The following is a 15965-nucleotide window of genomic DNA, read 5'->3' as shown; positions in this document are numbered from 1 at the left end:
AAAATTGGCTTGCACTTCGCGCTTCAGCGCAGCCATGTGCGAAACGGTATGGCAAGCGACGCCTAGATCGTGCGCAAAGCTCCGAACGTAGAAGCCAGAACACACCTTCAATCTGATCCGCACCGCGGGTGCTGGAGCGGGTTCCTCTTCGCCGGGGAACGCGAAGTCATGCTGTCCCGCATCATACCATTCGAGTAGGTCACACCTCTTCACTTCCATCTCCCTACTTTCCAACGCCTGAGGTAATTCCTTGCCCTGTCGTACATACTCACAAGCTTTCATGCCGTTGATCTTTAGCGCAGAGTACACGGGTGGAACTTGCTGAATCGTCCCGAGAAAGTTGGGCAGTTGTTCCTCGACAAGCTGACGGGTCACGTGCGAGGCGTCTGCTCTTGTCTTCATAGTCCCAGTACAGTCGTAGCTGTCGGTACTCATACCGAATAGAATGGTGGTGTCGTAGCTTTTGTCACATGCTAGGTACTGTGAGAGCGATCTTGTGCCACGCCCGATGCCAACGATGAGCACGCCGGAGGCTAGGGGATCGAGCGTGCCGCCATGTCCTAGGCGGAATACTTGGTCGGAGGATTTGCTGGTACGTTTCGGCTGGTGTCTGCGCAGTGGCGCGAATGTATCTGAGGAAGCGAATGTTGACTGGAGTTTAAGAAGCACGTCTGCTGAGGAGACATTCGCAGGCTTCACCACGGCTATACAGAGTTAGTAACAAGGTACGGGCGGGAGGCGAAGATATCACTTACCGAAAACACCTTCGAGAACTTGTTCATGTTGCTCCGCAACAGCTTTGCCGTTTTCGTCTTCCATCGTATCGCAAGTCACGTTATGTCGCGTCGTGAACATCCGGTCCTGTTGCGCTAGAGGGAAGAATTGTCTAGATCGCGGGGCTAGCGCGTTCTGAAGTTCGCCCCACCTCACGCCCTACGCCTTGCATGCCTCGCAATATCTAGCAGTCGGCCAGAGACAGCCCGAGGTTCTTTGCGGTGTACTGCATTCGCTTGCTAACCTAGATCTATACGCGATCACTTGGTAAAGGTTGCATCGGTAGCGGCGCCGACTTCGGGCTGACGCCTTCATCGTACCTCCATTTCCAGCCATTGTCGTCATCTCCAAAACAACACTCGCGACTTCTGGAGCCATGGATCATCAACAAGTGAACAACTGGAACTTCCAATCATGGAACGAAGATACGATCGACCCTTCGTGGTTCGACAACTTCCTCGCTACAGATGTCGGCCAGGGTGCGACTAACGCTGTATCTGATGCTCCTGCCGCATTCAGCATCGACGACGACTTGGCGATCGACCCGAACTTCCACGACTTTACGTTAGATGATACGTTACAACCGCTGAGTGGTATGACTTCGCCAAGTTATCCATTCGACGCGTACCAGCCGACTGAGTTTCACGAGCGCCCACAGCCGCAGCGTCATCACACACTCCCTCGCCGTCGAAGCAAGTACTTTAAGCGAAGGTCAACGGGCACTGTCAGCCCGATGGTAATACCGAGTGGAAGTCCTCGACACGAAGAGGGTCAGTCACTGGCCATTCAGCGCTGGCGGAACTCGCCGCCTGAAGACGAAGCCGCATCTCTGTCGGCTATCTACCATGCCTTGGAGGACAGGCCTATAGGCCACTCACCACGTATCAGTCGGCCCTCCAGCGGCGATGCGTTCCGCAAGTATCGCGGCCCTTCCTCTACCACGAGTCTCGATAGCGCTGCAAGCGAATCCTCATTACGATCCGCGAATTCGAGCCGCTCCGCCACGTCGCAATCGAAGCGTCGCAGTCAAGCAAAGACAAGAAGCAAGGGAAGAGTCAGAGGCAATATGCTGGACCCTGATCGTATATTCAAGTGTACCTTCTGTTGCGACACCTTCAAGCACAAGTACGACTGGAAGCGACACGAGATATCGCTACATCTAAACCTCGAAAGCTGGATGTGCACGCCGCATGGAGCTTCTGTGGTGCTACCTCTTACGGGTAGAGTACACTGTGCCTACTGTAGTGCACTGGATCCAACACCCCAGCATCTGCAGAAACATAATCACGCGGCATGCACGGACGGCAGCAACAGCCCGCGTATCTTCCACCGCAAAGATCATCTCACGCAACACCTTCGTCTAGTCCACGGACTCGAAACGCTACCTCTCATCGACGACTGGAAACTTGAGACTCTGCCAGTGACATGTCGCTGTGGTATATGCAATGCCAATCTAAGTAGTTGGGATGAGAGAGCAGACCACCTCGCCGCACATTTCAAAGAGGGCAAAACCATGGCCGATTGGAAAGGCGATCACGATTTCGAACCGGCTGTGGCTGCCCGTGTCATCAATGCGTTTCCACCCTACCTACTGGCCGAACAAGCGAAGACTGTCGTACCCTTCTCTGCCACGAATCCCGGATCCATCGATCATACAAAGCAAATGATTTCGCAGATCCAACGGGAAGAATATCAACGGGAAGAAGAGCCAGTCCAAGAGTCTCCGAAAGAGGTTACCCAGACACCGGACCATCAAGCTTTTGAGGACTCTTTAGAAGCTCTCCGAAACCTTTCTACGCAGCACGATTATGACTTTGCGAAGGTTTTGACGCGCCATCTTAGTCGCTTTGCGAGACAGCAGATGTTGTCGGGTATTATACCGACGGATGAGATGTTTCAACGCGAGTCGCGGAGGTTGTTATACCAGGATGCGGATGATGCGGTGAGGAAGCGAAACGACCCATTGTATACCAGACAAATGCTAACATGTACGCTAGTGGAACCAAACAGTAGCAGACAACCCGAATTGGTTGCAAGATTTTCGCCGTCGCAGTGGGCTTGAAGGAAGCCCTAGTACATCATGATGCCAATGCCACTTTAGAGCGATACCGAACAATTCTTCTACTTGTTCCCCAGACCCTTCCTGTGCCAATCGCGATCTTGAAATATTGCGATCGCCTTTCATCAAATGGTACCACCTTGCAGAGTCACTTGATCTTTAAGGTAGGACAGATCAACACTGCTCACCTCCCCAGCTTCTTCAAAGAAGCGCAAGGCGCGATTACCAGTCCAAATAGGATTCTCATCACCTGTAACGTCGTTAGCTCTTCGCTATAGCTGAGATGCTATCCAAGAAAAGGTCTCACCAATCCAGTGCCCAGCCTTCGGAATCAACTCAGCAACAAAGTCATCGCCAACCTGCAACCATACCTGTTCCAACAGCGACACAGGCCCAAAGCTCGCCTCACCACCCAGCGCCAACAACGGCATCTGCAACCTATGTCCACTTCCAAACACGGAATTAAAGTACGCCTCGTCCTCCCACGCCGCTGCGAAGTATTCCATGCCGCTCCTCAAAAACCCCGGTTTCGCAATCTCATTCGTATACCGCTGCAAGTGGTCTTCACTCACGGCCGCCGTACCGGAATAACTCGCGTGGAAAAAGTACCAACTCAACATCTGTTTCTCGCGGTCCCGGATAAAGAACTCGGCTGCATCAGGCACGGCAAAGAAGGCCAGCTGCCAGTTCTGGTACAAGCTGGGACTCTGAACTGTTAAGGGATATCCATATCCTGGGAGTGCGTATTCAGCGAGTATGATAGCTTTAACAAGCGAAGGATGTTCGATAGCGAGGGATGTCGCCAACCCCACACCCTTGTCGTGCGCAAAGACGTAGGTGGATGTGATGTTGAGGTAGTCTAAGATGGCTTTGAGGTCTGCGCCCGCGGCTGCAGCGGTGTAGTTCTTCGAAGTGGGGATGGACGAGTCGCCACATCCGCGGATGTCTGGGGCGATTACCGTGTCTGCCTTCCACATTAGCATATGATGCTCTCATCACCGACGATGTGCGAAGACGTGCAGTTTTGAGCCAGTATTGGACCGATGGTATGCCATGTGAGTGAGTGTTGGGGGAAGCCATGTACGAGCAGAACGGGTGGTCCTTGGCCGTGGTAGCGGAAGTGAATCGAGACATCATCTAGTTGAATGCGCTCGTGTTCCCAGTCATCGAATTTCGATAATTGCGCGAACGTAATTTGTGGTATAGCGAACACAAAAGCGCCGATGATGGTAGTGAGCTTCATACTGCAGGGTAGAGAGATCCGCCGTAGGTTACCAGAACCCCGTCAACATGCGCAGCTTTATCTATGTTCACATTCCCGCAGTCGTCGATATCTTCAAGGCCATGCAGTAGGTCTCCTACGCCTTCTTGGCTCGAAGCGCTGTTGCTTTACTACTCTTTCCTATTGCGCTACTCGATCGTCTTGGCAGGGCACAAGAACGCTGACTGAGCTTACACGATGCATCGGACTTAAGCATCTAGCTTAGTAAAATTGATGCATCGCCAAGTCGGGGCGGGCGAACAGTGGGAAGATATGCACAGTCGGGGTAACAGTTGTTCAGAATGGGTGTCCATGGGACCACACGTCTACACGGTACGCTTCAAATGCGCTTTTCCAAGGCCATCAATATCTTGTCCTATCAAGGAAACTACAGCCTTATACTGATTCATGTGCATCTTATGAGGAGGTACATAGCTCTTCATTGGGTCGCGGAGAGCATGCAGTCAGGAGTGGTCCAACGAGTCAAGCTCATATTCCGACGCCGTGGTTGAAAGCATGTAGACACAATGAAGACTTACGTATCGCACACTCTGTCGCATGGCACCTTCCTGCATACCATGTTTATAATCATCGAAACCACTGAATTGTTACTCCTACTGAACGCCGCATCCATGCTCATATATCTAGCCAACGCCACCAGTATGCAAACCCCACCCAATGAACCATATGCCCACGAACCATCACGACCTAACCTTCGTATCCGCATCCGCAACCCTCCTCACCAACCCCCTAATCTTCGGCCAAAGTTCCGGAATACGAAAAGGTTTCGAAATCGCATCGTCCATCCCCGACGCCAGCGACTGTTCAATCTGCTCCATACGCGCATTCGCACTCACAGCCAGGATGGGCAGACGAAGTGATTGCTTATCCGGCCGCTCATGCGACGCCGAAGACGTAGATGAAGTCTTCTTATGACAAGCCCGACCCGACGAAGGCACCCCCGGAGTTGGTGGTGCAGCAAGAAGACCCTGGTGTTCGTAGTCGCGGATAAGGCGGGCGCAGGTAAGGCCATCCATGATGGGCATTTCTATGTCCATGAGAATGATGTCGAGGTCGTGTTTCTTCTCCGGCTTGGAACTGTCTTCCTCGTTGCGCCAGTATACGCTGTCTTTTAGCCATTCCAACGCTTCTTGGCCGTTACCTGCTACACTGATGTTCCAGCCGAACTTTTGCAGTTGCTTCCTAAGCACCTTTTGGTTGACGAGGTTGTCTTCTACGATGAGTACGTTGAGTCTGATCGATTGCATGGCTTCTTCGCCTGTCATGGTACGACGAGGGACGGGCCGAGCTTGCACGGCGCGCGCAGAGACTTGGTCGGCTGGTGGGTGCGCGAGGCGGGTGCTGATGAAGAAGGCGAATGTTGAGCCTTGCTCTTTCTCGGAGTGGACGCCGATGGCACCTCCTTGTAACTTCGTAAGCGATTTGGAGATGAAGAGGCCGAGCCCTGAACCGCCGTATTTAACGTGCGTGCGTGGTGTGGCTTGCGAGAATCGGGAGAAGAGTTTCTTTTGCTCGTCTGTGGTCATACCACAGCCGGTGTCTTTGACCTTCAGCCAGAGGAATGCTACTTTACCTTCGCCCCATTCAGCTTTGTCGGTGATGTCTGTCTTGGGCTTCTCATCGTCGGTGAAGGTTATCTCGTTCCAGCACTTAGGTGGACGGGTCCAGGAGCCACCGATAGTGACGGTGATGGCTTTTTGAGGGCGGTCTTTGGTGAATTTAATGGCGTTGGTTCTGGTATTGTTAGCGGAGGGTATGCGACATGGAGATGAGAATCTTACAGTAGATTGATGAGGACTTGCAAGAGGCGCGAGGGGTCAAGCATCGTCCAATCCATGCCATTGAAAGTCTCATCAATGAGGAAAGCGAGCTTAATGCCCGCCTGGTTGCACTCGACATCGAACATGCGCACCGCATCCGATACCACCACCGCGGGCTGCACGCGCATTGGCGTGATCAAGATCAAGTTAGAATCAAGTTTCGACAGGGTGAGCACGTCGTCAATAACGCGTTTTTGGTGCATCGAACATGACACGATGATCAGCAGCGATTCGATGCAGCTCTGAACTTCTGCTTCTGCCTTGGATGTTTCGGACGAATCTTTCGATGCTATGATTTGGCGTCTGGATAGTTGTTGGAGCGAAGCGATAACGGAGTCGGCGCATTGTATGACTGCCGACAGTGGATCTAGATGTTGGCAAACGACGTTAGCGGTGGCTCGTATATCTTGTGCAGATGCGTTACTCACTCCTGAGTTCGTGCGAAGTCATATCAATGAAGCTGGACTTGTCAACAAGAGTCGATTGCAGAGCGCGCAGTGAAATACTTTTCTTGTTGTCGTTTTGCTTCCAGCGCTTCGTGAATGCGGCGCCGCTGAACGCTTTCAGCCCACTTGAACTGTGATATGTCGAATAACGTCCCCATAATGCCTACAGGGATTAGCATATGCATGATGAAGAATGCAGAAAGGCATCATCTTACTTATCACTTTGCCGTTCTCGTCCAGCTCTGGGCAACTTGAACTTTGCACCCATATATTCGAGCGAATACCATCTTGATTGACCCAAGTCTTGTTCAAACGAAATTGTATACCTTTGGCTTTACCGCTCGTGAGCATGTTCTCCCAACCTTTCTTGACTTTTTCGACATCCTCCTTAGCGATGAGGTTAAACCAGTCGTATTGGCTGACTGAACCATGTGGATGGCCAGTAAGCTCGAAGAAATGGTCATTGACGAAGTTCATGCCTATATCAAGATTAGCAAATACTCTGCGATGAGCCGATCCCACATACCACCCTCAGGTATGTACACGTATATAGCGGTAGGGGATACTTGGGCAAAGCGCGCAAATTTCATTTCCGCCAGCCGCGCTTGTTCGAGTGCTTCGCTAGAAATGGAATCAGTATGTTTACATCAGGCATGCTGCAAATCAACCTTACACTTGTGCTTGTGCTGCCTCTTGCGACTTCTTTTGTGCGTTGATGTCCACGGTATTGCCGGCAACACCGATCAATTTCTTGTCATCATCGAAGACCGGAACACAAGCTGAAAGTACCCATTGCGCGGCGCGTTCCGTTCCTGTGGGTGCCTTCCATCGCATCTCGAACGTAACGGATTTTCCCTGCGAAAGCTTATTCCACATGGACATGACCAGTGCTTGGTCATCGGGGTAGACAAGATCCATGAATGAGAACTCGTCAGGATTGACGTTTTTGGGGTGGGAGCTGGGACTTGTCAACGCCGTGAAACATCGTGTTGTGGTTGTAGTTACCTCAATTTATACCATGCCTCATTAGCATGCAAAAGCTTTCCCTCTGCGTTGTACTCAAACACTCCAACATCGCTCATCTCCATCATAGTCTGGATACTTTCCCACCTGGCATGAAGGTTCGTATACGGAATGTTCTTGAGCGATATTGATCTATCGCGCTTGAGGTCATTGATGAGCTGTGCTTTTGATCGTGTAAAGACTGGCGCTCGAATCATAGTGAGATGATCGTCATCGTCTGCTTCTTCCTCCAAGGAAGGCGCTTCTTGCTGCTGCGCGTCGGATCCTGTCGCTCTCACTAGCTTGAAGCCACCATTTCTCCCTGCCAGTTCTGCGGTCCAAACATGACCACCGAATTCATATCGAGGTTTGTATTCACCCAGTGCTTGCGCCCATGAGCGGAACAGGAGTGATGCTCTTTCCTCGGCTAGGATGGAGTTGCAGAGAGGGAGTCTGCGAAACGCTTCATTACAGAAGACAAACTCGAATTCAAGAGCTATCTCACCCGCTCTGATGACGAACAGTGGTGCGGCATCAAATTCCAGATCCTCTAGGTCCAGCAGGCGCCTGTGGGAGGGCTCGGCCGACGGCATCTCGGATGGGTCGTAGTAACCCTCGACGGGACATAGACGAAGGATAGGCGATTGAAGTTTGGCGTAAAAGATGATGATCGGTAAATGCTTGGTCTCAGCGCATAATGCAAGATGCGGACGTAGCAATGCGACGGAAAGGGCGGTGTCCAGCAAGTGTGTCGCGATGAAGCTGCACGGGCAAGGCAGACTCGCTACTGGGGAAGTCAAGACCACGCTATATTCTCAAGTGGCTTTGCAATTGATATCCAGACTATGGATGTGGCGTGTATAACTCGGATGAGAATTGAGTGAGTTGGTGCGTTGTTTGTGGTAGCGTACCGGCTTACCCTAGGTGTGTGAGCCCGGAAAGAGCACCGGTGAAGTACCCAATGTGCGGCATTGCAGCTGCTGTATGTCCCTGAAAGTGGGGTCAAAATCGGACCGTTCTAGTTCTCGATGCCCGCAGTTTCTCACTAAACGTAGATGCACCGGATATCGGATCAGCGTACAGGAGAAGGAAACGTTCTCAGTGATTGGTCAGTGTGGCGAGTGTAAAGCTTTGATCTGGCCGCTAGTTCAATCTCGAACGCGGGAGGAATTGAAATAGCGAAAGCGAATCCTTCAGGGTCTGAAAGATCTTCGATTTCGGCGCAATGCTCCGCTACCAACTGCTTCTTTTGGAGACAATGATATTTACTCACATCCCACGCGAGTGCCAACCCAGGTGGCCTCGCAGCATTTCGGCGTGGCACACCGGGATGACCGTCCCAAAGTCGAAGGCAACGTCGTTAATCCCAGACATACGTGCATAATAGTCAAAGAGTACCTTGGCGGATGTCCCGAGAGGGTGAAGTAGGTGATGGTGATTCTCACTCAGCTTGAGGAATGGGGCCGTCACTAGCAGATGTCGCCGTCAGAGCAACGCAGCCTCGACCTGACAATGCACAGTCAAGAGATTCAGCCAGCTGTATGCATGACCATTGAGGGTCTTGGGGGAGTGCATTGTCCGTTATCGTCCCTCTTCGCGAGCTGCACTGCAGGTGCCCAGGTGGTGACACGTCTAATCACGTGCTAGCGCGCTTTTGATCCCTTGGCGTGTAACCCTGGGTTTGGGTCAAGTCGCGACTGCCACGCATTGGTGACACCGCGACCTTCCCCAGCAATCGCCAATCGCGGTCGCATTTCCAAGATTTCGAACTACTACAGGTGTTCAGCCATCGCTTGATACGCTGACATGAGCGACGATGAGTTTGGCTGGTCTTCGGGTGACGAAGAGCAGTTCGCTGCTAGTACAAACGTTGCGCCTGATGGAAAGCGTAAGATCGCCAACGACAGCGCAGACATTGAGTCTTTAACCAAACGGAGTCGACATAAGGAGAACACCACCGATGCGCCATCGGCCAGCAAAATCCTCGCAAACAACATCCTGAAAGGACGCTTCGGGCTGAATGGCTTTCGGCTCGAACAGGAAAGAGCTATTACCCGCCTCCTTGATGGAGGAAGTGCAGTTGTTGTATTCCCCACTGGAGGTGGCAAGAGTCTCTGCTACCAGGCGAGTCCTGTCTTTTGAAATCAGAATTCGTCTAACTTTCCAAGGTGCCTGCTGTGGCGTTCAGATATCAAGACGAAGAGCTTGGTCGCCGGACGCGTGAACAAAGTGGCGTCACTCTAGTCATCGCGCCACTCATTGCTTTGATGAAGGATCAGGTCGACGCCCTCTTGCGCCGCGGTATCAAAGCTGCCGTACTGAACTCATCCATCTCTCGCGACCAATTCCTGGCTACGCAAGACGACCTTAAGAAGGGGCATTTAGATCTGATATACTGCGCACCGGAACGCCTCAATAGCGAAGGTTTCATTGCGTCGCTCAAAGATATTCCCGGAGGTATCCGTCTGCTAGCCGTGGATGAAGCGCATTGTATCTCAGAGTGGGGCCACTCATTCCGTCCCGATTACCTCAAGATTGCTCGCTTCGCAAAAGAAGCACAAGTTGAGAGAGTCGTGTGCTTGACAGCTACAGCCACACCGAAAGTTGCCGAAGACATCCGGGATGCTTTCTCCATATCGAAAGAGGGCCTGTTCAGGACGACCATGTACCGTCCCAATCTACGTCTTCTTGCCGAGGCGAACGGAAAAGACGCCGATTACGTGTCGAAACTTGCTGCTCACGTCAAAAAGTACCCAGGTCCTACCATCGTATATGTGACGGTTCAAAAAGGCACAGAGATGCTGGCCGCAGAATTGAAGAAGCGTGGCTTCAACGCCAAGTTCTATCACGCCGGAATGCCTGCACCATTGCGCACGAAAACGCAAGACGAGTTTCTGGCTAGCACTGACATGATCGTTATCGCAACAATCGCATTCGGTATGGGTATCGACAAACCAGACATTCGTAGCATTGTTCATTTCGACATACCTGACAGCATCGAGTCTTACAGTCAACAAATCGGCAGAGCTGGACGAGACGGAAAGCCGAGTACGTGCATGTTCTACCTCTCGACGAAAGATTTCTACCTCCGCAACATCTTCACCTACGGCGACCGGCCTTCGCTCCGCTCATTGAAGCTCTTGATGCAGGATATATGTTCTCCTGCTCGCTCGAAGCTCAAAGCAGGTGATACTTTCCAGCTCTCATTGTATACACAAGGGCAGGCAACCGACATCAAAGCGATCGTTCTTAGTATCCTGTACGCGCAAATGGAGTTGAACTTTGGGCTCTTCCGTTCTGCTGGAGCTATGTACGCGAAGTATTCGTACATCACGAAGAACCCGAATCTCGTAAAGAATGATGGCTCATCCGCAGCTTCCGCTATCGTCAGAGCATCCGTCCAGAGTAGTAAATGGACGCACGTCGCCTTGGACGACCTAGCGAACTCATCCAATATACCTCGAGCAGATCTAGTGCGCAAAATGGACGAATGGAACGAGCGCGGCGCGATCGAGCTGAAGAAAGAAGGTGTGCAGAACATTTACCGCCTTGAACGTCCTTTACCATCTACACCCGAAGAGATCGACAAGATCGTCGCGCAGCTGGACGAAACCATGGAGAAGACCGAGAAACAAAATCTCGCACGCACGAAAGCCCTCATCAATCTCATCACCGACAAACGCTGCCTGTCTAGGTCACTCGCAGACTACTTCGGAGAGAGCACTGATATAGCAGAGGAATGCGGGCATTGCACGTGGTGCGAGACTCATACGCAGGCCATACTGCCTGATGAGCCGCCTCAACCCCCTGACCCAGCTAAGATCCAACAAGTACTGAAGGCAGTCAGCGTACGTGATGACCCTAGGTTTCTTGCTAAGTTCGCTTTTGGTATCAAGAGTCCGCGTATGAGTGCATTGAAGGTGGACAAGAATCCGGCGTTTGAGTCGATGAATGTGTGCGATTTCCCTGAGTTGTTGAGGGTGTTTACAGAGGCTTGCGAGAAAGGAGGGAAGAGAGGAAAGGCTTGAGCATCAGCGCAATGAATCTCTTGAAAGAATGGTCTTGGTCCCTTGCAAAGATACCCGTCTATATGAATGGAATCACATCTGGTCTTATTCAAAGCGTTTCGAAGAGAAGAATTCCATATTTACATTCATACAGAGTGTATAGCGTGTATCGTGATATCTACGCATGTCGTGTGTCCACCTCTCAAGCCCTCTACAACTCCTTCTTCAACTTATTCGCCTCCGTCTCCTCCTTCCTCAGCTCCTTAACGCCCGTCGCCGGCCTCCCCTCCACCGCCTTCTCTCCACCGAACGTCTTGAACGCATTATAAAACAGCCACTCCGTCGCATGCTCCACCGGCTCGTCGAAGATGTAAGGCAGGAAAGGTACACCCGCGAGACCAAGCTATCGTATCGTTAGTATCTTACTCCCCTTCCAATCTACTTCGACAGAACCACTTACCCCAATAGGCCCCCACGTCCTCAACGTCTTATTCTTCGCATCCTTCAGCGCACGCCCAGAATACCTGACTATACTGTGAATAGTAAAAGCCGGCAGACCCATAGACGCAACAGCCTGGAACACAGCCCTTTGTGCCATAACAGCCCTGTAATCCTCAATCGCCGGTATCCTCCCGCCAACCACCTGCCCACCCGTCAACGCACTCCCCGCATCCCCATACTTGACTCCCTCCGTACTCGTCGCCTGCTTTGCAGCCTCCTGCACCTTATCGAATATCCCCGCCGCATTACTCTTGCCACCCGTCGCCGCCATATCCCTATCCTTACTCGTCGCGTTCTCCAGGCTCTTCTCTGCAGCGTCGTCCATGTACTTTTCCGGGTGCAGTATGCGCTGGTTGCGAACGTACGCTTTGTAGCCTTCGTGCGAGACGTCACCCATGAGGTAGAGCCAGGAGATACCGTAGGCGCCTTTTACGAGGTAGGGATGTGCGATGGGGCGGAAGGATTCGCCTATGTCGGAGGTGTAGGCTACGTAGCGGTGGGCGGAGAGCATGATGGTGCGGATGCGCGAGGCGTAGGCGGCGTAGCGGAGGGAGGTGTCTGTTGTGTCTTCACCTCTGGGAATAGGTTAGCTATCTATATCCTGTAGAGGAGGAGAGAGCAGGCGCATTGCTGGTCGTGAAGTAGGGATTGAGGATGTATACATACTCGCCATCGTAAAGCACCTCCCACAACTTCTCCTCATCATTGAGTGTATCCTGAAGCTCTTTCGGTAACTGTTTCCTCGGCGGTGGAATCGAGAAGTCTGGTCGCGCGCCTTGTCGCTCTATAGGCACACCATCGACCTCTTCGATCTTCTTGTTGCTGTCTTTCGCCATGGTCGCGGTGTTGCTCAATTCCTTCTCTTTATAACCAGCTGCGTGCGCGTCGTACTACTAAAGAGAAAAGGCGAACGGAAAGAGAACAAGAACAGGTAATCTCGCAAGCGCTGGTAGTATAAGCTTACCACCCCATGCTTCTTCGGTACCACTACTGCCTACCTCACAGGCCCCAACAAGCTCACTCACACCACCTCGGTAGCCGCATACAGACGTCACACCCACTTAATCGCTTGCCTACCCACCAGCCACCCACCTGATCCATGCTCTGTCCCTCCCATTTGAGCCACGCACCAGCCACACCCCACCGCCACACTTCGCCGCCAAGCCCTATCTTCTCTTCCGAAGAGAGCTCCGCGCAAGCACCCGGCAACGCTTGCACCCACCCCACGACTCTCTTACCTCCACCCTCCATCCATTGACGACGCATCACCCCGCTTACGGCACGGAAAACCCTCGAATACCGCAAAGATGGTTGCTATGTACACTATTATGGGCCGTCAGGTCGGATCGCACGTCGTATGTTCTTGCCTTTTCCGCATGTCGAGAGGAGGAAAAGTTTGGATTGGGAAGTTGCGAACAACTGCAGTGTGGCGCATGCTCTGCCCGTACTTTCTCGGCGACTCTGGGGCGGGAGAGGATCAATTGGGGATAATGGGATTGGCTTGGAGGATATGAAGAATGTAGGCTAACGTGTTGCTACAGCTTGCGATGGCCACCCTCGGTGTGACATTCACCGGTGCTGCGCTCTCCATGGGCGGCAAGAAGGCCGAGGACCCTACTACTCCCCCGATCAACGCGAAGAGCCCTGATGAGGAGAACTTTGTCAAGTGCGTACACACACCTTCATACCTACGTATCCACACACCCCACGCCTCTACAGCGACATGAAAGCACCTGTTCGTCTGCGAGAGCAGCAGAGGTGGAGAGGACGTGATAGGGATGGAATGGGATGAAATAGAATACGAGAGGACTATGGCTAACAAATCATCAAAGGGAGTACGTCAAGAAGGCCGCCGACAAGGTCCAAGGAAAGCAATAAACACGATACAACACAACATGGCATCCGGCTCGAACCGAGGGGAATGATGGTAGATGACGAATGAAAACACACGTCGCGGAATTCGATATAGCCTCGGATAAACGCGCGTGAGCTTTCAGGGAAGGAGACAGCATTGTAGATATCGCCCATTGTACCAACAAACAAGCATTGGAACGACTCTATCAACTCTCTCCACTATCCACGCTTTTCACAGATGATTGGTACTACGAATTGGAGTCGACTGATAAACGTGAACTTGACTGGGTATTTGCGATCCTAACAAACAAGCAGAAAGATACGAATCAACCAACCAGGTATAGAGCCCTCGTAACCATCGCAGAACATAACAAGGAGGATGCTCATGTCGTCTCCTCCCTCCAATCTCCCTCCACCCCCAGATTCACCTCCCTTGCTCCACTCGCACCCACCTTACTCCCCATCCTCCTCAAGCACAATCTTCTTACTCATACTATCCACAACCTTGCAATAAAACTTCGCCGCCTGCGCCCTGGGGAAACAAATCTCCTCAGTCAGATAATCCGGCAGCAAGTCCAATAGTTCCCTGTCTCTTTGCTCATTAAGCAGCGGCTGGTAGATGAACTCTGTTTCTTCGTAGGAGGAGCCCGAGGTGGCGACTGTGAGGTGGAAGTGGAGAGCTATGGGAGCGTTAGTACAACAATAATATGGGGGAGATGGTAGGGGCAGTGGTGATGGGAAGGGAATGGTATAGATAGGGGATAACTTACTCCCATTCCTCCCCGTCTGCAAACAATCAAACACATCCTCTTCATCCTCACTCCTCTTCACGCCCAGGACAACCAAATTCGTCAGATCGCTATACAGATCCACCTTTTGCTTCGCGAGCGTCGCTTCTTTGGCTGCTTCCGCTGTACCCGGCAACACCACACCTGTTGTCCTAGCCTTCACCGCGCTACCAGGCACGTTCTTTGTCTCGGGCTGTTGTGAGGAGGAACGGGCAGCGGCGAGTTTGCTCGACAAAGTCTTGCTCTCATTCTGCGCGGTCGCGAGGGCATCGGCGAGTTTCTTGTTTTCGACGGTGAGACGCGTGGTTTCTTTTGTGGAGGCTGCGAGGTCTTTCTTCAGGGTGGTGAGGGTCGAGGTGCGGGATTGGAGGTCGGTGAGTTGCGTTTTTAGGGATTTGATTACGGCGTCTTGGTCTGTTTGTCGTGTTAGCAAACAAGCTTACTCATAACATGTAGATGTAGAAAGTCATACCTTTGGCAATCTGCTCTGTCCGCTTCTTAAGCTGCTCAAAGTTCGATTCCTTGCCTGTTGACGCAGACTCCTTGAGCGCTTCGTACTTGGCAGTCATAGCATCTAGCTTCCTGGTAAGGTCGCCGACTTTCCGTCGCATCACTGGGTCGCGTTCGGAGTCTGACACGCTTCCTGTTCTTTTCCGTGAGGCTGATGTTCGGCGCGCTCTACTGTTCGGTTGGGCTTGCGCTCGTCGGGCGGAGGGCTGTGATTGTGGTGGAGGCATGCTTTCAGGTATCTCTTCGCCCATTTCAATCGAGTCTTCAATGTCCATTGTGTCTGCGTCTGGCTCTTGTTGTGTCTCGGGGATTGTCACCGGCTCAGGCTCGGTTTCTGGCTCGGTCGCGCGTTTCGTTCCTCTTGACTTTGTCGCAGGCTTCGCTTTCGTCTCCTTCTTCTCAGCGGGTTCTTTCGCAGCTGCCTTGCGCCCTCTCTTTGCTGGCGCTGGTGCTGGCTCTTCGACCTCATCTTCTTGCGCCTTCTTCGCTGGCCTGCCTCTCTTAGCTGGTTTGGCCTGCGCAACCGGCTCCGGGTCTTCAAAGTCTTCTACCTCCTCCGTATCGCTCGCGTTGGCCTCCTCAACTTCTGCATGTGCTTTGCGACCGCCCTTTGCGGCTACCTTCTTTGCGCCTGCCACCGCGCTCTTCTTCATGGCTACCGCAGTCGTACCGCTTGTCCGACGCGTCGCCGGCTTGCCCTTAGCAGTCGCCTTGGTCGCAGCAGCCGTCTTCTTCGTTTGCGCAGCAGTTCCACGCGTTTTTCGCGCCGGTTTGTCGCTGGTGGATTCGGGCGTGGGAAGCGCATTGAGCTCGTCGACCGTCATTTCGTCTTCCGAAGCTGAGTCGACTGTAAAGGAAATGTTCGCGGTTTTACTTCTGGGCGCCATTTCGGTCTCGTCGGTACGTTGGGTAGGCAAGTGGG

At 52.4% G+C, this 15965-nt stretch overlaps 6 protein-coding genes across 6 annotated transcripts; 2 read left to right on the top strand and 4 right to left on the bottom strand.

The window, feature by feature from the left end:
* Positions 1-23: 23 nt before the first annotated feature.
* Positions 24-819, bottom strand: J4E84_007219 (uncharacterized protein; the record flags this gene model as incomplete). The annotated part of the gene is made up of 3 exons (XM_049389805.1): positions 24-62; positions 106-704; positions 756-819. 3 exons carry the CDS (start codon positions 817-819, stop codon positions 24-26), a joined length of 702 nt encoding a protein of 233 aa, XP_049242549.1.
* A 331-nt stretch (positions 820-1150) lies between these two features.
* Positions 1151-2858, top strand: J4E84_007218 (uncharacterized protein; the record flags this gene model as incomplete). Its single annotated transcript, XM_049389804.1, has 2 exons — positions 1151-2716; positions 2772-2858. 2 exons carry the CDS (start codon positions 1151-1153, stop codon positions 2856-2858), a joined length of 1653 nt encoding a protein of 550 aa, XP_049242548.1.
* A 100-nt stretch (positions 2859-2958) lies between these two features.
* J4E84_007217 (uncharacterized protein) lies at positions 2959-4076 on the bottom strand (the record flags this gene model as incomplete). The annotated part of the gene is made up of 3 exons (XM_049389803.1): positions 2959-3083; positions 3141-3797; positions 3854-4076. The coding sequence occupies 3 exons, from the start codon at positions 4074-4076 to the stop codon at positions 2959-2961; spliced, it is 1005 nt and encodes a 334-aa protein (XP_049242547.1).
* A 719-nt stretch (positions 4077-4795) lies between these two features.
* Positions 4796-7976, bottom strand: J4E84_007216 (uncharacterized protein; the record flags this gene model as incomplete). Its single annotated transcript, XM_049389802.1, has 8 exons — positions 4796-5849; positions 5897-6302; positions 6364-6395; positions 6442-6544; positions 6597-6860; positions 6908-7002; positions 7055-7339; positions 7441-7976. The coding sequence occupies 8 exons, from the start codon at positions 7974-7976 to the stop codon at positions 4796-4798; spliced, it is 2775 nt and encodes a 924-aa protein (XP_049242546.1).
* A 5425-nt stretch (positions 7977-13401) lies between these two features.
* On the top strand, positions 13402-13769 carry J4E84_007215 (uncharacterized protein; the record flags this gene model as incomplete). The annotated part of the gene is made up of 3 exons (XM_049389801.1): positions 13402-13410; positions 13433-13557; positions 13724-13769. 3 exons carry the CDS (start codon positions 13402-13404, stop codon positions 13767-13769), a joined length of 180 nt encoding a protein of 59 aa, XP_049242545.1.
* A 429-nt stretch (positions 13770-14198) lies between these two features.
* Positions 14199-15930, bottom strand: J4E84_007214 (uncharacterized protein; the record flags this gene model as incomplete). The annotated part of the gene is made up of 3 exons (XM_049389800.1): positions 14199-14425; positions 14516-14947; positions 15006-15930. The coding sequence occupies 3 exons, from the start codon at positions 15928-15930 to the stop codon at positions 14199-14201; spliced, it is 1584 nt and encodes a 527-aa protein (XP_049242544.1).
* Between the last annotated feature and the right edge of the window lie 35 nt (positions 15931-15965).

This window comes from Alternaria hordeiaustralica (genome assembly GCF_023758085.1).
Source record: "Alternaria hordeiaustralica strain BMP 2776 chromosome Unknown scaffold_15, whole genome shotgun sequence".
NCBI lineage: Eukaryota > Fungi > Ascomycota > Dothideomycetes > Pleosporales > Pleosporaceae > Alternaria > Alternaria hordeiaustralica.
This window is presented reverse-complemented; position numbering and strand designations above follow the sequence as displayed.